This window comes from Hylobates moloch, unplaced genomic scaffold, assembly GCF_009828535.3.
Source record: "Hylobates moloch isolate HMO894 unplaced genomic scaffold, HMol_V3 SCAFFOLD_23, whole genome shotgun sequence".
NCBI lineage: Eukaryota > Metazoa > Chordata > Mammalia > Primates > Hylobatidae > Hylobates > Hylobates moloch.
The window spans coordinates 6,845,031-6,863,506 of NW_026652298.1; the positions used below are offsets into that span (position 1 = coordinate 6,845,031).

Here is an 18,476-nt window from a genome sequence, read left to right on the forward strand (position 1 = left end):
CAGAAGCCAGTTTGCTCTGACATTGCGGGTACAATGAGAAGCAAGTGCAGAGAGTAAGGATTGTACCTCGAAGAAGCCTGACAGAGAAGAGGAGAGTAAATACACACAAGAGCTAGATGTTTGAAACTTTTTAGGATGGTGCAGATTTGACATGTTTGTGGGCTAGCAGGAGAGCATCAGCTGGGAGAAAAGACGAAAATGCAGGAAAGGGAGATTACCAACAGAGCAGTACCAATGAAGAAAAATGAAGGAACAAGAGCAAGTGCTCAGGTGGAGAGTTGGCTTCGAGTTGGAGGAAAGGAGATTAAAACTGATGCAGGTGTAGGTAAAATAGTCTTAATTTTCTCAGTGAGCCAGGAGGAAAAAGTGGCCTGCTGAGTGATGGGCTTGACAACTCTTGCTTTTGGTTTGCCCTGCAGACTTTCCCATCTCCCTTCTGGTAACAACATCCTCTTTCATTGGGGGAGCTCTCCCCTGTGGATCACAGGATTTGGTATGTGACCCAAACTGGGTCATTTGCTGAGTGGAGGAAGCCTGCTGTAAGAGTAAGTGAATAGAATCAGAAGGTCAGTTTGGGTCCTATTAGATTTAAGATGTCTGTCACACATCCAAAAGGAAATGTTAAGTAGGAAGTTGGATATATAAGTTCAGAGCTCAGGGGAGAGGTTAGATGTCATCTGAGTAAATGGCATGACCTAGAACTGGATGAGATCATCTATAGGGTTAGTCTCTGTTAGCTGGAGGGAGGGCCAAACAAGAAGTCCCGGGGAGTTCAAGGCTGCAGTGAACTGTGATTGTGCCACTACACTCCAGCTTGGGTAACAGAGCCAGATGCTGTCTCTAATAAATAAATAAAATTTAAAATGAAGGAAAAAATAAGTCCTGGTGCATCATTCAGCACTAAAAGATGAGGAAGAGGAGAAAAATATTCTGAGCTAGGAATAAACCTGGAGAGTAGGTTGGGTGTGGTGGCTCAAGCCTGCAATCTCAACACTTTGGGAGGTCAAGGTGGTAGGCTTGCTTGAGCCCAGGAGTTAGAGACCAGCCTGGTCAATGTAATGAGAATTCGTCTCTACAAAAAACAAACAAAAAATTAGCAGGGCACAGTGGTGCATGCTTATAGTCCCGGCTACTCAGCTACTCTGGAGGATGAGGTGTGAGGTTTGCTTCTGCCCAAGAGATTGAAGCTGCAGTGAGCTGGACAGCACCACCGTACTCCAGCTTGGGTGACAGTGTGAGACCCTGCCTCGGTGAAAAACAAACAAGCTTGGGTGACAGTGTGAGACCCTGTCTTAGTGAAAAACAAACAAAATAGCCTGGAGAATATGGATTTTATTGAAGGCATGTGAAGAAATCAAAGAGGGAGGTCAAGGGGAGAGGATAGCTTGAAGCCAGGAGTTGGAGACCAGCCTGGGTAATACAGCAAGACCCCCATCTCTAAAAAAAAAGCAAAAAGAAAATTAGCTCAGTATGGTGGCACATGGCTGGAATCCTAGCTACTTGGGAGGCTGAGATGGGAGGAGCCCCCCAGAAGTTGGAAGTTACACTGAGCAGATTGTGCCATGCCTCTGTACTCCAGCCTGGTGGAGGGATCAGCTGTGAAAATGTTGCTGGAGGTCAAGTGAATTGAGGACTGTATTAATGATTGGATTTGGCAAGGTGGAAGTCATTGGCTTCAATAAGAGCAATTTTGGTGGAGAGGTGGAAATTAAAAGCCTCCCTAGAGTGGATTGAGAGAGTGGGTTGAAGAAGAGGAGGCAGGAAGCATAGTTATCTTTTAAGGAGTTTTGCTCCAAAGGGGAGCAGAGAAATGGAGCAGTAATTGGAAGAGGAATGAACACAAAGGAGAGGTTTTGTTTTGTTTTGTTTTGCTTTTTAATAAGGAGGTATTACAGTATGCATATATGCTGCTAGTAATGATCCCATAGGAAGGGGGAAAATTGAAGATGTAGGGCAGAGAGGGAATAACTGTTATAGTAAAGAGAGGATGGAATCAGTATCAAGTGGAGAGTTTGGGCTTAGGTAGGATTAAGTATGGCTTATTTTTTGTCACTGGGATGTGTCACAGTATACACTACAGTTGAAGCCAGGTTGATAAATTTGCTGATAAGAAAATGAGGCAATTTTGTATTAATTGCTTTTAGTTTCTTAGTGGAATAAGAAATAAGATCACTGGCTGTGGGATTAGCTGTGGTGCTTTCCTAGGGTAAGGTAGACAGTCAGTTTGGATAATGTGAGGAGCGTAAATAGACCACTGGATTTGGAAAAGTGGAGGTCATTGGTGATGTTGGCCAGAGACTTCTCTGAGGCAGTTTGTAGGGGTGAGGCAGGTAGTGTTGAGGCTGGGGAAGGAACTATCCCTCCAGGAGCAGGGGCTCTGTGCACTTCTCTAATATGTTGATGGTAGAATTAAGGCTGGAAGAGGGGGCAGGTGCTGGTGGTGACAGCAGTGGTTGAGGATATTACCAATGAGAGAAACTGGCAGAGGAGAGTTCTTTTTCTGATCTGGTTCTTAAGTTGTAAGATGTAAGTCTGGTACTTTGCACACCTACTTGGAAGAAAGCAGACTCTAGAAGGGGAGAATAGCACTGATACTCAGAGGCAAGCAATGGAGAGAAAGAGTTTTGGGGGCCTCACTTGAACTGCTGGATCCAGGGGAACCCTAGCTTCATCCTTCCATCGATTTCAAGCTGTGGGAATAAAGACTACTCAAATGAGAACAAGCAAAGACTGTTCAGTGCTTGCAAAGGAGTCAGCTACCATCATTTGTGTTTGGCAGAGACTCACAGGCAGGCAGAGGAGTGGGAAAGCTTTACAATGGAAAAATGACTTCCTGATTGGAAGTTGCTGGCATGGGGAAATTGGAGGCAGGCTAACTAGAAGTGGGGCCTCCTTTGAGGTTGGCTAGGGGAACATATATATACACATATTTTTTTTCCTTGTTGGTCCTAAGTTGGAAGCAGGGTGAAAGAAGGAAAGCTGGAAGTTATTGAACAAATGTTGAATGTTTTGGGCTGATTGCTGCAGAGGTTGTGGTTTGGCTTTCTAGGACGGTTGCTGCAGAGGTTGTAAATCAGAGTTCATCTTTTATGTATGATCTGTTTGTATATTCAGTCTTTTACAGCTGTATGTTCTTTTTTTTTTTGCTTAAGTTACTCTGTGTTGAGTATCTGTTGTTTGCAATTGAAGGAGTCCTGTCCTTCAATAGAGAGACAGAGTTTGAGCATAATTTGAAAATGAGTCTGCAGATGGAAGCCTGGGTGAGTAAGCAAAAGAAACCCCACAGAGGATAATCAGCACATTTGAACACCTACTTTCTGCCAGAACCCTACATAAACCATCTCATTTAATTCTCAACAACCTATGGTTTAAACCTCTTCACTTTCAGATGGAGAAAGGGACTCACAGTGGGCAAGTATGTTGCCTCATGTGGCAAAGACAAGGATTCAGTCTTGTGTTTTGAGGTTGAGTATCTGCTCTCAGGTTGTGCCACTTTGGATCAAACAGGAAATGGATTTTCCTCCTTCAAGGTCACCCATGACACCTACATATTATCTTTATGTTTACTGCATTCTATATACGGGGTCCCCACGAACATGTGTTCACACATCCCTTGAGGCTGATTCACTGGACTGATGTCTGCTTTGTGATCATGCCTTTTAAAAGAGTAGTTGTGATTTGGATGAAAACTTAATTTTGAATCCAGAGATTTTTTCATCCTCATAATATTATTTTGAAAATCACACAGTGTTCAAAAATGAGTTAATGATGTTAACAATGATTATGATGGATAATTAATTCTGCTATGCAAGTTGATCAATAAAACTCACATCTTGTGGCCCAAAAGAGATCATGTCTTGATGTTGGTAGGTATATATTAAAATAAATAAACAAACAATAAGAAAACAAATGATCTCTGCATTATTGAAGGAATGTTTGTTTGGTGGGAAAGTTATTTTCAAATGTCCAGAAAAAGTCAATGGGGCGTTGGGGCTTAGGCCTGTAATCCCAGCAGTTTGGGAGGCCAAGGCAGGCAGATAGCTTGAGCCAGGAGTTTGAGACCAGCCTGGCAACATAGTAAGATCTCGTCTCTATGAAAAAGAAGCAAAATTAGCCAGGTGTGGTGGTGTATACCAGTAGTCTCAGCTACACAGGAGGCTGAGGTGGGAGGATCGCCTGAGCCCAGGAGGCAGAGGCTACAGTGAGCCAAAATTGCTCCAATACACTCCAGCCTGGGTGACAGAGTGAGACCCTGTCTCAAAAAAAAAAAAAAAAAAAAGTATGTCCCTTTGGATGGCTGTGGGGTAGTGAGAGAAACAATCTTTATGAGGGTGGGAGAGTTCAGTAGAACCAATTAGAAATTGCTTGGTCTGATTTGAGGGCCCTTCTCTCCACTAGAGCCAGATTGCTTTGGCTTAGCAAAAAAGAGTCTGCTTTTTTCCCCCGCTATGGATGGCTAGGAAAGTTCACTGCTTTCTGGATCTGGATGGAATAAATAAAACAAATTCACCTTTCCTCTTATGTAAGATCCTTGTTCAGAACTCAATTTTTCACTTATTTAATATTTCCCCCTTTCTATCATTCTCCCTTAGAAACTTGTTGCAAAGCTAACATGCTTATTATGTGCAGGTGATAAAATTATTGATGTCCCTAATGAGGCACTCTTAGTCTATAAGACATACAGGACATTTCTTTTAAGATTTGTATGCATAATAGATTTTGGTCGTTTGGCACATCAAAACATTATAGGAGGGGGAGAAGAGACACACCTGGATGGTTATAATCGTCTGCAGGGTGGTCCAGATTCTCAGACCTTGTGAATTTGTTGTGGTCTATCATGTGTGAATTTGGTTAGCACCTCATTAATTTATTAAAGCCAAAGAACAAAAAACCAAATAAAATAATGGCTGTGTTCCCGGAAAAATTTTCCACAGATGGCTAAGTGAGTCTAGTAAACAAAATAAAACAAAACAAAAATCAAGGGTATCATTTGGCTTGTCTGTTGATAGTAGCCTCTAAAATTTTATATTTCCTCTTTAATGCTTTGGAGATAGAATGAATAACCAGCCAACGTTTTGGTAGTGCTCAGTATTGGTTTTAGCAGTCGTCAAAGTAGCCGTTTTGTGATAATGGACAACCAGGAGCCTTTACTGGGTTTTGTCTGCTCAAAGCCACAGTGGCTTCTTTTGGGGAGATTTTACCTGATGACCATCTGGGTAGAAGTGGTTTCAAGATGGTGACATGTAAGCTTCCGTGTAAAGGGTAAATATTGATATTTTTCTTGCAGTGAACAACTTAGTGGCTTGTTTTAAAAATTATGAATTTTTTGTACATACAAGCAAATATTGACAATATAAAGACTAGCAAAATAGCACTCATGTATTCAATATTCAGCATAAAAACTAGAACATTACTGATAAGAATTAGTTCCTTCCATGTCAATTTTTCACCCCAATCTCATTTCTTTTCCATTCCACACACCTCCGCAGGAAACCACTATCCTCAATTCTGTATTTATCATTACATCGATTTTCTTTGTATTTTCCCACATATGTATCATTTGTAAACAATATATTATTTAGTTTTGCATTTAAAAAGTTTTATACAACAATATCTCTTTTCTATAATTTTCTTTTCCACCTCTCGATATAATATTTTTCAGATGGTGTTTGTGGGTCATTCTGGGATGTGTACATCAAGGGCTATGAACTCCATGGAGAGGGCCAGAAGCAGATACACAGATGACTGAAGTTTTGGAAAACAGAATCTAGGAGAAAAGAATAAAGGTATTGGACTGATATATATACAAACTAAAAGGTGGTTGGCAAGATATGTGTGTGTGTGTCTATACATAACAAGTGCTTTTATAATGGATTGTTTTAGTTTTAAAATGATTTTACTCTTGATCTGTATTAAATCAAGTCAACTCATGTGGTATCCTAGCAAATACTCTATCTCAAGTAATAGTCAAGACTATAGATCTTCTGAATCACACTCAAGAAGCTGATGATATGCATTTGGTAGTTTCCAAGAAACAGTGGTCAAACTGTAATAAAATTTCAATGTATCAGTTAATATTTACCAAGCACCCCTCTTGCAGCTAGCATTGGACTAGGTGCTTAAGGACAAGTAGTTTGATTCAATAAATTTAAAAAATACACACTTAAGGCTTATTCTTTGCAGATTCATGGTAGTTTTACTTAAGTTTCTACTGCTGAGAAATGTGAGGTTTTGTTGTTGCTCTTTCAGTCCCCAAAACTCCATTTTGAGTTCTCCAGGCTTTGGTGGAATTTCAGGTATTATCAGATCTGGCGGGTGGGACCTGTAATTCAGCCCCTTGTGCACATGGCCCGGAGGCTGGCTGCAAGCATTTTCAGATGGACAGAGACATGCCTCAGGCATTGTCAGTGGGTGTGAAATGCACAGGAGCTGGGCAGCAGGCCAGAGGGCGGGTGGAAGTCTGTAACTGATTATTATAAGACTGAATTCAAGCAGACCTAGATTCAAATCCTACTTTCACCACTGCAGGGGAATTCTAAATATATATATATACGTATATATATATATATGTGTATATATATATATATACGTATATATATGTGTACATATATGTATATATACACATATATATATATATATATAATTTTGCCTTTGGAAAAAGTAGGGTGAAAATCATTCTGAAAAAGTTTAGGTTAAGATATTGAATATGGTTTGGATTTGAGTGGTTTATTTTGAATAAATAAAATCTCACCTACCTCACAGAATCTGTCGTGGAAAGATTGTTCAGAATGAAAGTATTTTGTCCTGGGGTCCTGGTAGGATGTTTGGGGCGAGGTGAGGTGGGCACAAGTGGTGGGATGAAACACTAAATACATTTCTTTCCCTTTTTCTCCTTTGACCTCTTTCTTTTTTGAATGTGTCTAGTAATAAGAGCTCGATTCAGCTGGCCTTGGTGATGAGTTAGGGAAAATCTGGATGTGCCCCAGTTCATGTTTCTCTGGCTAGTTCACTGATTTCATTTAGAAGAACCACATACTCGCCATGTGATCCTTGTCAAGTGTCTTGCCTTTTCAAAGACTTAGTTTTCTCATCTGTAACATGGAGATCTTATCTGAATTGTTACCGTGACAAATGAGATGATACATGTGAAAATGCTTTGTCCATAGTTGGGCTATTATTACTATTATTATTATTTCTATGACTTATTTTAAAGACTCAATTCAGGAGTCATTGAACTATGGAAGTCTTCCCTGACTTTTCTCTGTCCCCCATTGGGACAGATTGTCTTCCCAAATCTTTTATGTGATGTGTCTTTTAAGCACTTAGTTTTTTTTTTTTTTTTTTTTTTTTTTTGCATTCATTGTTTATGCCATTTGTAGTGCAAAGCTTGCTTACTGGTTGTCTTTCTCACTAGACTGTGAGTTCCTTGAAGGGAGCAATAGTACCCAATGCCATATCCAGGATATCAAGTTACTCAATAATTTTTGCTGCATGAATGATAAAAATTAATATTCTTCAAGATATGAATATTTACTAAATATGAACTCAAAAGATGCTCTCATTTTCAAACAATTTATGAGTGACAGTTTGTTAACATTTATTTAGGGTCTATGTGGTTATTTATTTATTTTTAGATATAGGGTCTCACTATGCTGTCCAGGCTAGCCTCAAACTCCTGGGCTCAAGTTATCCTCCCACCTCAGCCTCCAGAGTAGCTGGGATTACTGGTGCATGCCACCAATCCTGGCTTATGAGCTGTTAACTCTCCTCAACACTGGAACCAGAGAGCATCAGGCAACATAGTAGCCTTGTATCATCATGAATAGGGAGTCAAAATAAGACAAAGAATACAACACTGGGACAATATATATTACCCTCAAAGAGTGGCTAACGCACAACAATGAAAACAACAAATTAGGGCTCAAAACACACTCTTCAAGTGAAAACATCTATCTGCATTTTCTAAAAGTCTGAAAGTTTTAAAACTTGTATTATTAGTTTAATTGAGAATCTGTTAAACAAATCGGGGGGAATCATCCTCATCTCTGATGAATTGCTTCTATGATCCCCAATCCAACAGGATAGCTGTAGATAGGAGGAAAATGCTTACCAAAAGAAGGCGTTTTAAAACCCATTTTTGGCCACCCTTTTCACAAGCTCTTAGACTCTTCCCTTTTTAAAGAACAAAGACCTGAAGCTCAAGGTGGTTCACAAATTTATCCAAGAAAATTTTCAGAGTGGCAAATTATAGTTTCAGGTTTTACATTACTTTTCTTAATTTGATTAAAAAGTTCCAGTCTGTTCTAATGTGCATGGGCCCCCAGGCACGATGGCCCTTGGAGAGTCCTGGAGCATCTGCATCTGGTGTCATTAGCAGGGTAAGGTACTCTAGGCCATAAGTCACAGTTAAAATGTTCCTTACAGTTAGAAACTTTCTTTGTGTGATTTTTTTTGGGGGGTTTAACCGAATGGCCCTGGAATATGGGTCCACTCTCCCTTTTGGATTGATTCTCTCTGTTCGAGCCTGATAACTGTCTTGAGCAGGAAGAGGAGGAAGGGGAACCAGCCACCTGTAGGAATGAGTTTAGGTCCTATTTACATAGCGGGTCAAGAGCGTCAAGTCCAAGGGGAACTCTAGCAGGGTCAGTGAGATAGGTGGAGAACCTAGCTGGTCTGTTTGTTTTTCCACAAAACATTCCAGGAGCAAGACAACATCCGCTGAGGAACAGCATTAATAAGTGGCATCTTTCATCAGAAGCACTCAAAGCATTCATGAAGACTTACTCATTGAGCTGTGAGCCACACCTATGTTGTATCTGTGGCTCACTTAAAGATTAAGAAACCAAATTCCGCCAAGTTTGACCTTGTGGCTGAAAGGGAGGCTGGGGAATGAACAGATACAGACCCCAGGTTCCAAATCTCCCTCCAAATTAACCTGGCATAGAATGGGATGTTGAGAAATGACAGCACCATTGTTATCGCTATGACATCAATTGGCCCTTAATTTTGGGTATGAGGATTCTACACAGTGAAGGGGCAGAGTTTCTGCTATAGGAGCTTCTGATCAGTTTGGGAGTTTTGTCTCACATGCAAAACCGAGAAGTACGTGAACCTACCCTATGTTAGGTGCCAAATACAAAAATGCAGATAGGAAGTTCAGAGGAGGAGCCATCACCCAGGCTGTGGTGGGCAGTGGAAATTTCATAGAAAAAGACCTCGAGTTGGACTTTGAAGAAAGATAGGATTCATGCATGTGGGAGGTGTAGGAAGGTGATTTTCAGTCTGAAAGACAAGAGAGAGGTTGGGGAATGCATGGAGTAATTGGGGGTACTGGAGGCACCCAACTGTGGTGGACTAGCTATGTGGAAGATTCCCTGCAAGGATCCATGGAATGTCACCCTCACCGGTTTTTAGAGTCTGTGACCAAGGGAACAAGTTCCTTTTTCTCTGAATTCTGTGACATTTAATTTGCTTCAGTCAGAGGTAAACATCTGACCCTGCCTGGCAATCCCTTCCTAGGTCGTTATGATGACCAGTCAGAGGTTCAACTTTACCGCCCAATTTCTTACTGATCAGAATTCCAATTAGAGATGTAGTTCCTTCACTGTTTCCTCCTTCTGAACAGTGAAATTGTTCTTGCCTACAAGAAGTAGCCTGAAGCAAACTGGGACAGTACAGTTTTGTGAAAATCAAAAGAAGAAAGGATATTAAAAAGGAGAGAATGGTCAACAGTTTTCACGGATGTGGAGAAATCAGGGAGAATCAGGTTAGATGTGTCTAATCTTCTATGGTCTGTAAAGTAGAACTACATATTAGCTTCTTCTTGGATTAAGGGAGAGCAGATACTATGAGTCAGCCATTGTCAGCTCTCCTTCACAAGCTCGAATACACTCTCCTATGATTCCTGTTTATGTGATTAAGACATTTAACTGTCGTCTATACATATGTTAAAAATTAAACTCAGCTGTGGTTTTCCCTCCCCCGAGATGCATATAACTGGTGTATGTGTTCTGTAGGATTTTATTATGTTAAAGCGTTACTGCCGCCTCTTATTAAAATTGAGTGCCTTGTTTTGATATTAGGCAGAGGAGTTTGATGGATGTTAGCATTCTAAGAGAAATTTGTGGGAAACAATTTTGAGGTTGAAATATTGATGCAACTGATACTAATTGCTAACATCCCGGTAAAGCTCTTAAGAATCTATTTGTATGGAAATGGAAAAGAACCATCAAATGGAAGAAGGACTCAATTTATTTGGAAGTTTTAGAAAGTCCAGTAATAAAGAAATGATTTGATAAGGGAGGTAGAAGAAAAGCAAAATGAGCAGATTATTTTGAAAATATTAAATTGTAGTAGAAAAACATTAAAGAAAAAAAGATACAAATCCTACCATAGTAGTATCCTAGCAATTATTATTATCTTTTGAATTTTTAAAAAAGAGATAGTGTTTTACTCCCTTACCCAGGCTGGAGTGCAGTGGTGCAATCATCACTCACTGCAGTCTTGAACTCCTGTGCTCAAGTGATCCTCCCATCTCAGCCTCCCAGGTAGCTGGGGCTACAGGCGCTCGCCACCACACCTGGCTGACAGCAATTATTTTTGCTTTTTGAAAATATCCTGTCCTTGCCTTACCAAGTTTTAAATCCAAATCACGCATTTTTCAGAAACATTGTTGCAACATGAGAGACAAAATGAAGTATTTTGCATCATTTTATGCTGCATGACTTCAGGCATGCCTAACACATGTCACTATTCCTACTTGGTCTTCATGATTATCTTTTGAAATTACTCTATAATATTCCAGTAGGGGTTTCTTCTCGTTTCTTGCAACTGGCCACTGACTTCTGATTCTCTCTGGATGGTTATCATCTTGCAGTCTAGAGGTAGAGCCAGTGGGAAGTTTGCTTAGGATCTTGAAGATACTTGCTTGTAGATGTTCTTGCCAGGGGTATGCTGTCACTGGGTGTCTCATGCCACCCTCAGGCTGGGGGTGATAAAGGAGCAAGAGGAGCAGTGCTGTAGAGTGGGAGAGAAGGGGGAGAGACGGAAGGCTGGGGAAGACGACTTCCCCTCCCAGCCTTGCCCTGACTCTTTCTTCCTTGGCTTTCTCCTTCTGCCCATATACAGTCCTTCTCTGTCTCCATCATAGCTTATCCTCTCTTTTGTTCTGGTCCCTTCTTCTGCCTCTCTCTCCAGGGACCTCCCCTGAGCTTGCTGTAGTTCAGAGATTCTCAACCCTGTCAATGCCTACCCTTTAAAACATATTTGTAATGACCCCTTTATCCTGAAATGAAATTTGTAGGTTATAGATTCTCAATACATATAATTTAAAAATTAATCTAATAGTCTAGTTGTAATATAAAGAAGAAACAAAAGGAACCACTGTAAAATAAAATGATGTAAATGCTCAGGGACAGATGTATTAGAAGTCATATAGAAGGAAACAGATGTTGGCACATAATGAATATGCTTGTCAGAGAAGCAGACAACATTCGACTGGATATTGTTGATACTTAAAAATATATGTGACAGTATACACCATGGAATACTATGCAGCTATAAAAAATGATGAGTTCATGTCCTTTGTAGGGACATGGATGAAACTGGAAATCATCATTCTCAGTAAACTATCGCAAGGACAAAAAACCAAACACTGCATGTTCTCACTCATAGGTGGGCATTGACCAATGAGAACACATGGACACAGGAAGGGGAACATCACACTCTGGGGACTGTTGTGGGGTGGGGGGAGGGGGGAGGGATAGCATTAGGAGATACACCTAATGCTAAATGACGAGTTAATGGGTGCAGCACACCAACACGGTACATGGATACCTATGTAACAAACCTGCACATTGTGCACATGTACCCTAAAACTTAAAGTACAATAAAAAAAAAAGAAAAAAATATATGTGACAGTGTGTAATGAGGGCTAGAGAAACACGGCACCTTCCTATCCAGGCATCTGTGTTCGGGTAAGCAGTCTGTGCTGCACCAGGGCACCTGGCAGAGGGACCAGTGGTCGATGCAGCTCTTGCTTTTCTTTCAAAGCTGTGGGCCCCTGGGACTTTGTCTACTGGAGCCTTCTTAAAATGGTCACAAAGCATCTACATAAGTGACTGGCTGTCCTGGCATGCCTTGTCCCCACACATGCACGTACACTTATACACAGTGCACTTAGATTAATGGTGGAGTGAGCCCTACAAAATGCAGAGTAATACAGGTGTGCTATTTTCGTGACTCAAATACTATGAAAGTTGTTGCTATTTGTGACATAATCTTCTGAAATGAATAATTTTTGGTATAGTTGGGAATAAAAGCAAGCACAATCTTCCCTGGATTTATGTGGTAGTTGTATTCCTGGAAAACTAAATGTATATGCAAACATTACAAACATATTTATATAAACTAGAGTTAGATTCTAGGCTCAGATAATTAGAAACAGATTTTTTTTTCATTTTAATTCAACAGTCATGGTGACCCAGAAAAGTTCTTAGTTTTCAGGGGTTAGCATCCCTGACTCCTGCTCATTAAATTCCAATAGCACCCCCAGTCATTGTGACAATCGAGAACACCTTTTTAGAGTATGATACAATTTCCATTGAAAATCACCTATGTATTGAAGAGAAAGCTGAATTCTCAGCTGGGAAACCTGGATCTAAGTTTTATCTTCCTCCAGTTATTATTTCTGGGTGAACAGGAATAGTGAGTTTTTTATGGTGCTGCACTTCCTGATTGGTCTCTGGGAAGGGCTGCTTGAGTGGGAGCTGATCTTGTAGGGAGAAACCCTCCACCCTGATCTCTAAAAAACAGTGGCATGGTGTTCTTGGTCTAGTATGCATGCCTCTCCCCCTTTAATGGACTTGAGTCAATAGGTTAATTTCAGAGACTCATATACCTGAAGAGATGGGCAACTCAAATAACCCTGGCTAATATGACTGCATTTCCATACAATTGTATATGCAGATTCTGATTTATGAGTGAGCTTTTGGTGCTGTTTACGAGTGGGCTTTTGCGGGACTGAATGGATTTCCAAGAACACACAGAGGCTCAGCTTCTCGTTCCTCATAAACACCTATGTCTGAAGTGGCAAGCAGTGCCGTGGCTTAACAATCCTAGTTAATGACACGCTGCTGGTTTTCAGCCAGTAGTTAGTAGTATTTTTCTATGAGAAGAAAGAAGCCTATAATCTATGCCCATCACATCATTGACATTTATTAGAGCTTTTCAAAAAGCAACACATGGAGCTGTATTGTCCAGAGAGAGAGAGAGAGAGAGAGAGAGAGAAGCAACACAGATTAAGGAATTCAAGTTGCAGGTGCAGTTTCCACTGTATTTTACAGAGATGTTGATAAAACAAGAGATTTTATGTGGCTGTCAGCACCTCCAGTTTAGTCACTAAAAGTAATTGTGGGGTTCATGAACATCAGAGATCCTTAAATTATAGTTTGACACTTCATACAAATTTGGTCCTGATTAACCCCTGGAGGAGTTTGGTGGTAATTTATTGAGAGAGGTGATTTGGTATGTGCACACATGCATGCACGTGCGTGCGCACACATACACACAAACGCATATATGTGTGTATTTATACTCCAAAATGTTCCTCCTTCCTAGAAAATGATTGAGTTTTTATGAGTAAGCATATTTAGTCTAGATGCAGATGAATTCACTTATTCAGAGAACATTTATTGGGGTTATGAGCATTTATTGAGGGCCCCAGAGCTAGGCAGAGTGCACTGATTAGTATACGGCTGTTTGGGGACTACTGAAAGTAATAGTCCTTTTTAGAAGACTTATATGTAGGAGTCTGCAGAACCACTAACCTAGCAGAAAATGGCAAAATGCAGAAAGATTTTTTGAAATAATTATAGTATAGTGAAAAGAATGTGAAATACTGAATTATAAGACCCTAGAATTCATCATTTACTAGCTGCTGTGACTTCAGGGAGGTTGATTAGCATAGTTTTCAAACCTATAAAATAGTAATGGTGTTAATAAAATAAAGTAATAATCCCCAACTTACAGGGTTGTTTTGAGGATGAGAGATGACATATCTATCTAAAAGCAATTTTGTTATAGAAAATTAACTCCAGAATATTAGATTAACACATTTTATTGTGATGTGGTGCCAGCTTCATTTTATTTGCAAGCACTAGAGGGTCCCAAATTTATAAGTTAGTCTGTAGCAATAATCAGGACCTTAGATTTCCTACTTGAAGCATGCCACTTTATTTTGAATTAACGCATAATCTGAAATGAGGTAGAAGATTTAATAGTATAATGCAATAAGATTTAGTATAATGAAGGAAATGACTACACAGGTCACAAGATCGCATACATTTGAATGATACAAAGCTTAATTAAAATGAATTTGTTTTATCCTTACTGACGAGGCCAAAGCATAACATTGTTTTTATGCATTTTACAAGTGATGTCAAATAACTAATTCTGAGGCAAGAATTAAGTTAAAAGTAAAATTTACCGAAATCTGTGAATTTGATAGGGAAAACAATGTCTTAATATTGCAGTATTGAAGTTTATAAGAATCAGACTACACTTTATACTTAAATTTTTTTCCTTTGGTTCATCTAAGGCAGTTACTTGCTGGGACTTTGCATACTTTTATTTATCTATCAATCAGCCTGCACTCTGGCTTTTAAGCAGGTTGGTGAAAATCCTTACCACGTGATTATGAAATGATTTCTTTTTTTGATTAAAATGGTAGGAAATTTAAAAGAAAAAGAAAATTAACTTCATAAATATTACTTAACTTCCTAATTAATAAATAACTTGGTTATAGAAAATTGTCATTTATAGCATAATGTATACATATAGGGTGGCAATTTTCCAAAAATTTGAACACAATACAGTTCATTAATAGAAAAACCCCACTGAGCATTTAATGTTTTTGGATTATTCTGAAGGCATGTTGGGGTTTTGGCATGTCTTTAAATTGCCATACCAACTACCCCAGTAGATATGGGATAGTAGGATAATCAGTTAACCTTGTGACGAACAGAAAAAGACTTTTCTACATAGTGTTTAAAAATAAACCTTGTCCTTCCTATGAATTCCATAGATGCTCTGATGATCATCTTTAACTAAAATCTAAGACCCATTATAATTTGCAACATTGTCCCTTCTCAATGATTATGTTTTAAAATATAATTCCCTTGAGACGGCACCAGCATATTATTGGGAATTAGTTTTTATCTGCTTTTTAGACTTCTTCCATAATGGGAACACCCTCATTCTCTGTGGGGTGAAATGAGGTTTAGAAAGACGGAGACTTTCTAAGTGGAAGTAGAAGTATGAAGCAGGTGAACATGTTTGCAGTAACTTCTACTTACTGGAATTGTTGCACATTAATCTTCCCAGATCCCAGATCCTGCCATGTTACTCACCCACTCAACAACCTTCAATGGCTCTGCATTGACTCCAAACTTTCCACTCTCCCATTACTCCCCTCTACACATTATCCTATCCTTCATTTAAACTGGATACCTTATTCTTTCTTAAACATGGCCTAGTATCCTTCTATTTCTTTGCTTCTCCATTATCTCCATCTTCCCTAATCTAGTTTATGTTTCATGACTCCACTCAAATCCACTTTCTTCATGAGTTTTACTTTCTCCTCTCCCTCACCCCATCCAAATAAATATATTACCTTCCCTCTCATTCCCAAGGCACTTTCTTTGAGTCTTTTTCACATCATGTGTCATAGTGTGCCTTTTATCGTAATTATTTTCATGTTTGACTAATCCAGCTACACTCTGTAAGCTTATTGAAAGCAGAAAGATACTGTGTCTTCCTCAACTTTTTAACATATTCATAATATGTTGCAATTGTAATCCAGGTGAAATGGATTATAAATAAATTTTCACTGATTATTTAAATGTAATGTACATATGTTTTATCTCTCCCATTAAAGGAGATGTTCCTTGATGGTGGGGATCATATCTAACTTACTGCCATATCCTCCACAGCATTTAACCAGGGTTCTGCACAGGAGCACAGTTCTCAATATACATTAATGAAATGAGTAAGGTGGTAGATTGGACACATGAATGAAATAATAGATGAATGGACAGATAGATAGATAGATGGGAAGATGGATGGATGGTTCAACAATGATAGACTGGATTAAGAAAATGTGGCACATATACACCATGGAATACTATGCAGCCATAAAAAATGATGAGTTCATGTCCTTTGTAGGGACATGGATGAAGCTGGAAACCATCATTTTCAGTAAACTATCGCAAGGACAAAAAACCAAACACTGCATGTTCTCACTCATAGGAGGGAATTGAACAATGAGAACACATGGACACAGGAAGGGGAACATCACACACTGGGGCCTGTTGTGGGGTGGGGGGAGGGGGGAAGGATAGCATTAGGAGATATACCTAATGTTAAATGATGAGTTAATGGGTGCAGCACACCAACATGGCACATGTATACATATGTAACAAACCTGCACGTTGTGTACATGTACCCTAAAACTTAAAGTATAATAAAAAAAAGAAAGATAGATGGATGGATGGATGATGAATGGTTGGAGAAAATTTATCAATTTCTCTATAGTTCCTTGGCTATTAGGTCTTCTAGTCATTGGCCCAGTTGCCAACTGAGTTTGAAAGAAGCAATACTCAGCAGTGACTGTTGATGCAAAAATGGAGCATAGAGGAAATTTCTGACCCACTTTTGGCAAAGTGGGCACACATAGACCCATCCCTTCTCTCTGAAAGATGGACAAACTGTTTGGGAGGGGATGACCTCCCAGCAAGGTGAATGTGGCTCAGTGCCTGACAATGGTGACCAACTGAGGGAGAGCAGCTGGGCCAAAGTGACCTGTCCAGCCATTGCTGTGAACAGGCTCTAATCCTCACTGTGAACAAGTCCACTGAGTTTGCTAGTGGAGGGTAAATGCAGGACTGCCTGTGTAGAAAGCTAAAGAAGCATCACCTTGGCCAGGGAGTCCCTAGACAAAATCATGAAGAAGGTGAATGTGTTTGCAGTGACTTCTACTTATCCTTTTTGCCCAGTGTCTCTACCTTTCTAAACTTCATTTCATCCCACAGGGAATGAGGGTGTTTATCCTGCCTTGTTCCCATTATGGAAGAAATCTAATAAAGCAGAATAATGCTAAGCATTCATTGTTACTCTCATGGCTTTGCAGGTTGGCTGCAGCCTGGCTGAGCTAGGCTGGGCTTGACTGGTTGGCTCTGCTTCAGCTGCAAGCCTGGCTAGGCTTGAGCCTTTGCTGTGAGTTGGACTCATGTCTACACCCATATGATCATGATAGGCTCAAAAGGCAGCAGTCACCTGAAGGAAGCTCTTGTCAAGGTAATGGCAGAAGCATAGGACAGGTATTAGTTTCCTAGGGCTGTCATAACAAACTACTACAAACTTGGTGCCTTAAAATAATGAAAATTTATTCTTCTACAGTTCTGGGGGCTAGAAGTTTAAAATCAATGTGTAGGCAGGGCCGTGATTCCCCCAAAAGTTCTAGTAAAGTGCCCTTTCTTGTCTCTTCCAGTTTTTGGTGGCTGCAGGTTTTCCGTGGCTTATAGCAGCATTACTCCAATCTCTACCTCTGTCCTCTGGCATTCTTCTCATGTTTCTGTGTCTTGTCTCATACAAGGGCACTTTTATTGTCTTGTCTCATACAAGGGCCTTACTTTAGTATGACAGTATGATCATAAGGTCCTTTCAATCCTTACCTTAATTACATCCACAAAGATCCTATTCCCAAATAGGGTCATATTCTGAGATTCCAGGTGGACACAAATTTTTAGGAGACATGGTTCAACACACTACGGGAGGGAAAACCCAAACAGGCAAACACATTAGTCTGCTCACATCTCATGGGCAAAACCAAGTCACATCAATTGGTAATTATCTTCTATCTGGAGTGTGAGGAGCTGTAAAGTCACATGGAACACAGGGAGGGAAAGAAATGGGGCCAATAATCCAACCTACCACAAAAGCCTACTTTGCTGTGAACCCAGAAGAGGAGATGGTTGGTGGTTCTGCAGTGCTTCCTAGCCCTCCAGACTCTCATCTGTATAAATGGGTTTGCTGAGAAGTCCGTGCCTCATGGGGTTACAGTAATGATTCAATGTTAATACATGCAAGCTGCTTAGCACAGTATGTGGCACACAGTAAGCACAGAATTAATGTTAACTGCTATGATCCTTATGAACCCACCATCCTTTCTCTACCATCCATTTCACCACTCTCTGTTATTCCTTATGCTTTCCCCCATTTTCCTGGTTTTCAACGCACGTAATTTCCATTTTGCATAATTCACATAAACCAGCAAAAAAATTCTCCTGGTGAAGAGTCTTGTTATACTAGAATTTGGAAACAGGGGGTCCCAATTATAGGGAAAGATAACTATTTAGGACATTAACTATTAAGACAGTGGATAGTTGTGGGCAATAAGCAAGCTAAACTAGTGCTTTGAT

The 18,476-nt window shown here is 39.9% G+C and overlaps 1 protein-coding gene across 1 annotated transcript in view; it reads left to right on the forward strand.

Moving 5' to 3' along the window:
• Positions 1-18,476, forward strand: part of LOC131382404 (atherin-like) — a 41,155-nt gene that overhangs the window by 4,293 nt on the left and 18,386 nt on the right. Inside the window, exon 3 of the mRNA XM_058434240.1 lies at positions 5,663-5,786. Within this exon, the coding sequence (XP_058290223.1) occupies positions 5,663-5,749 (87 nt within the window). The 3' untranslated portion in view covers positions 5,750-5,786. The remainder of the gene's footprint in view (positions 1-5,662; positions 5,787-18,476) is intronic.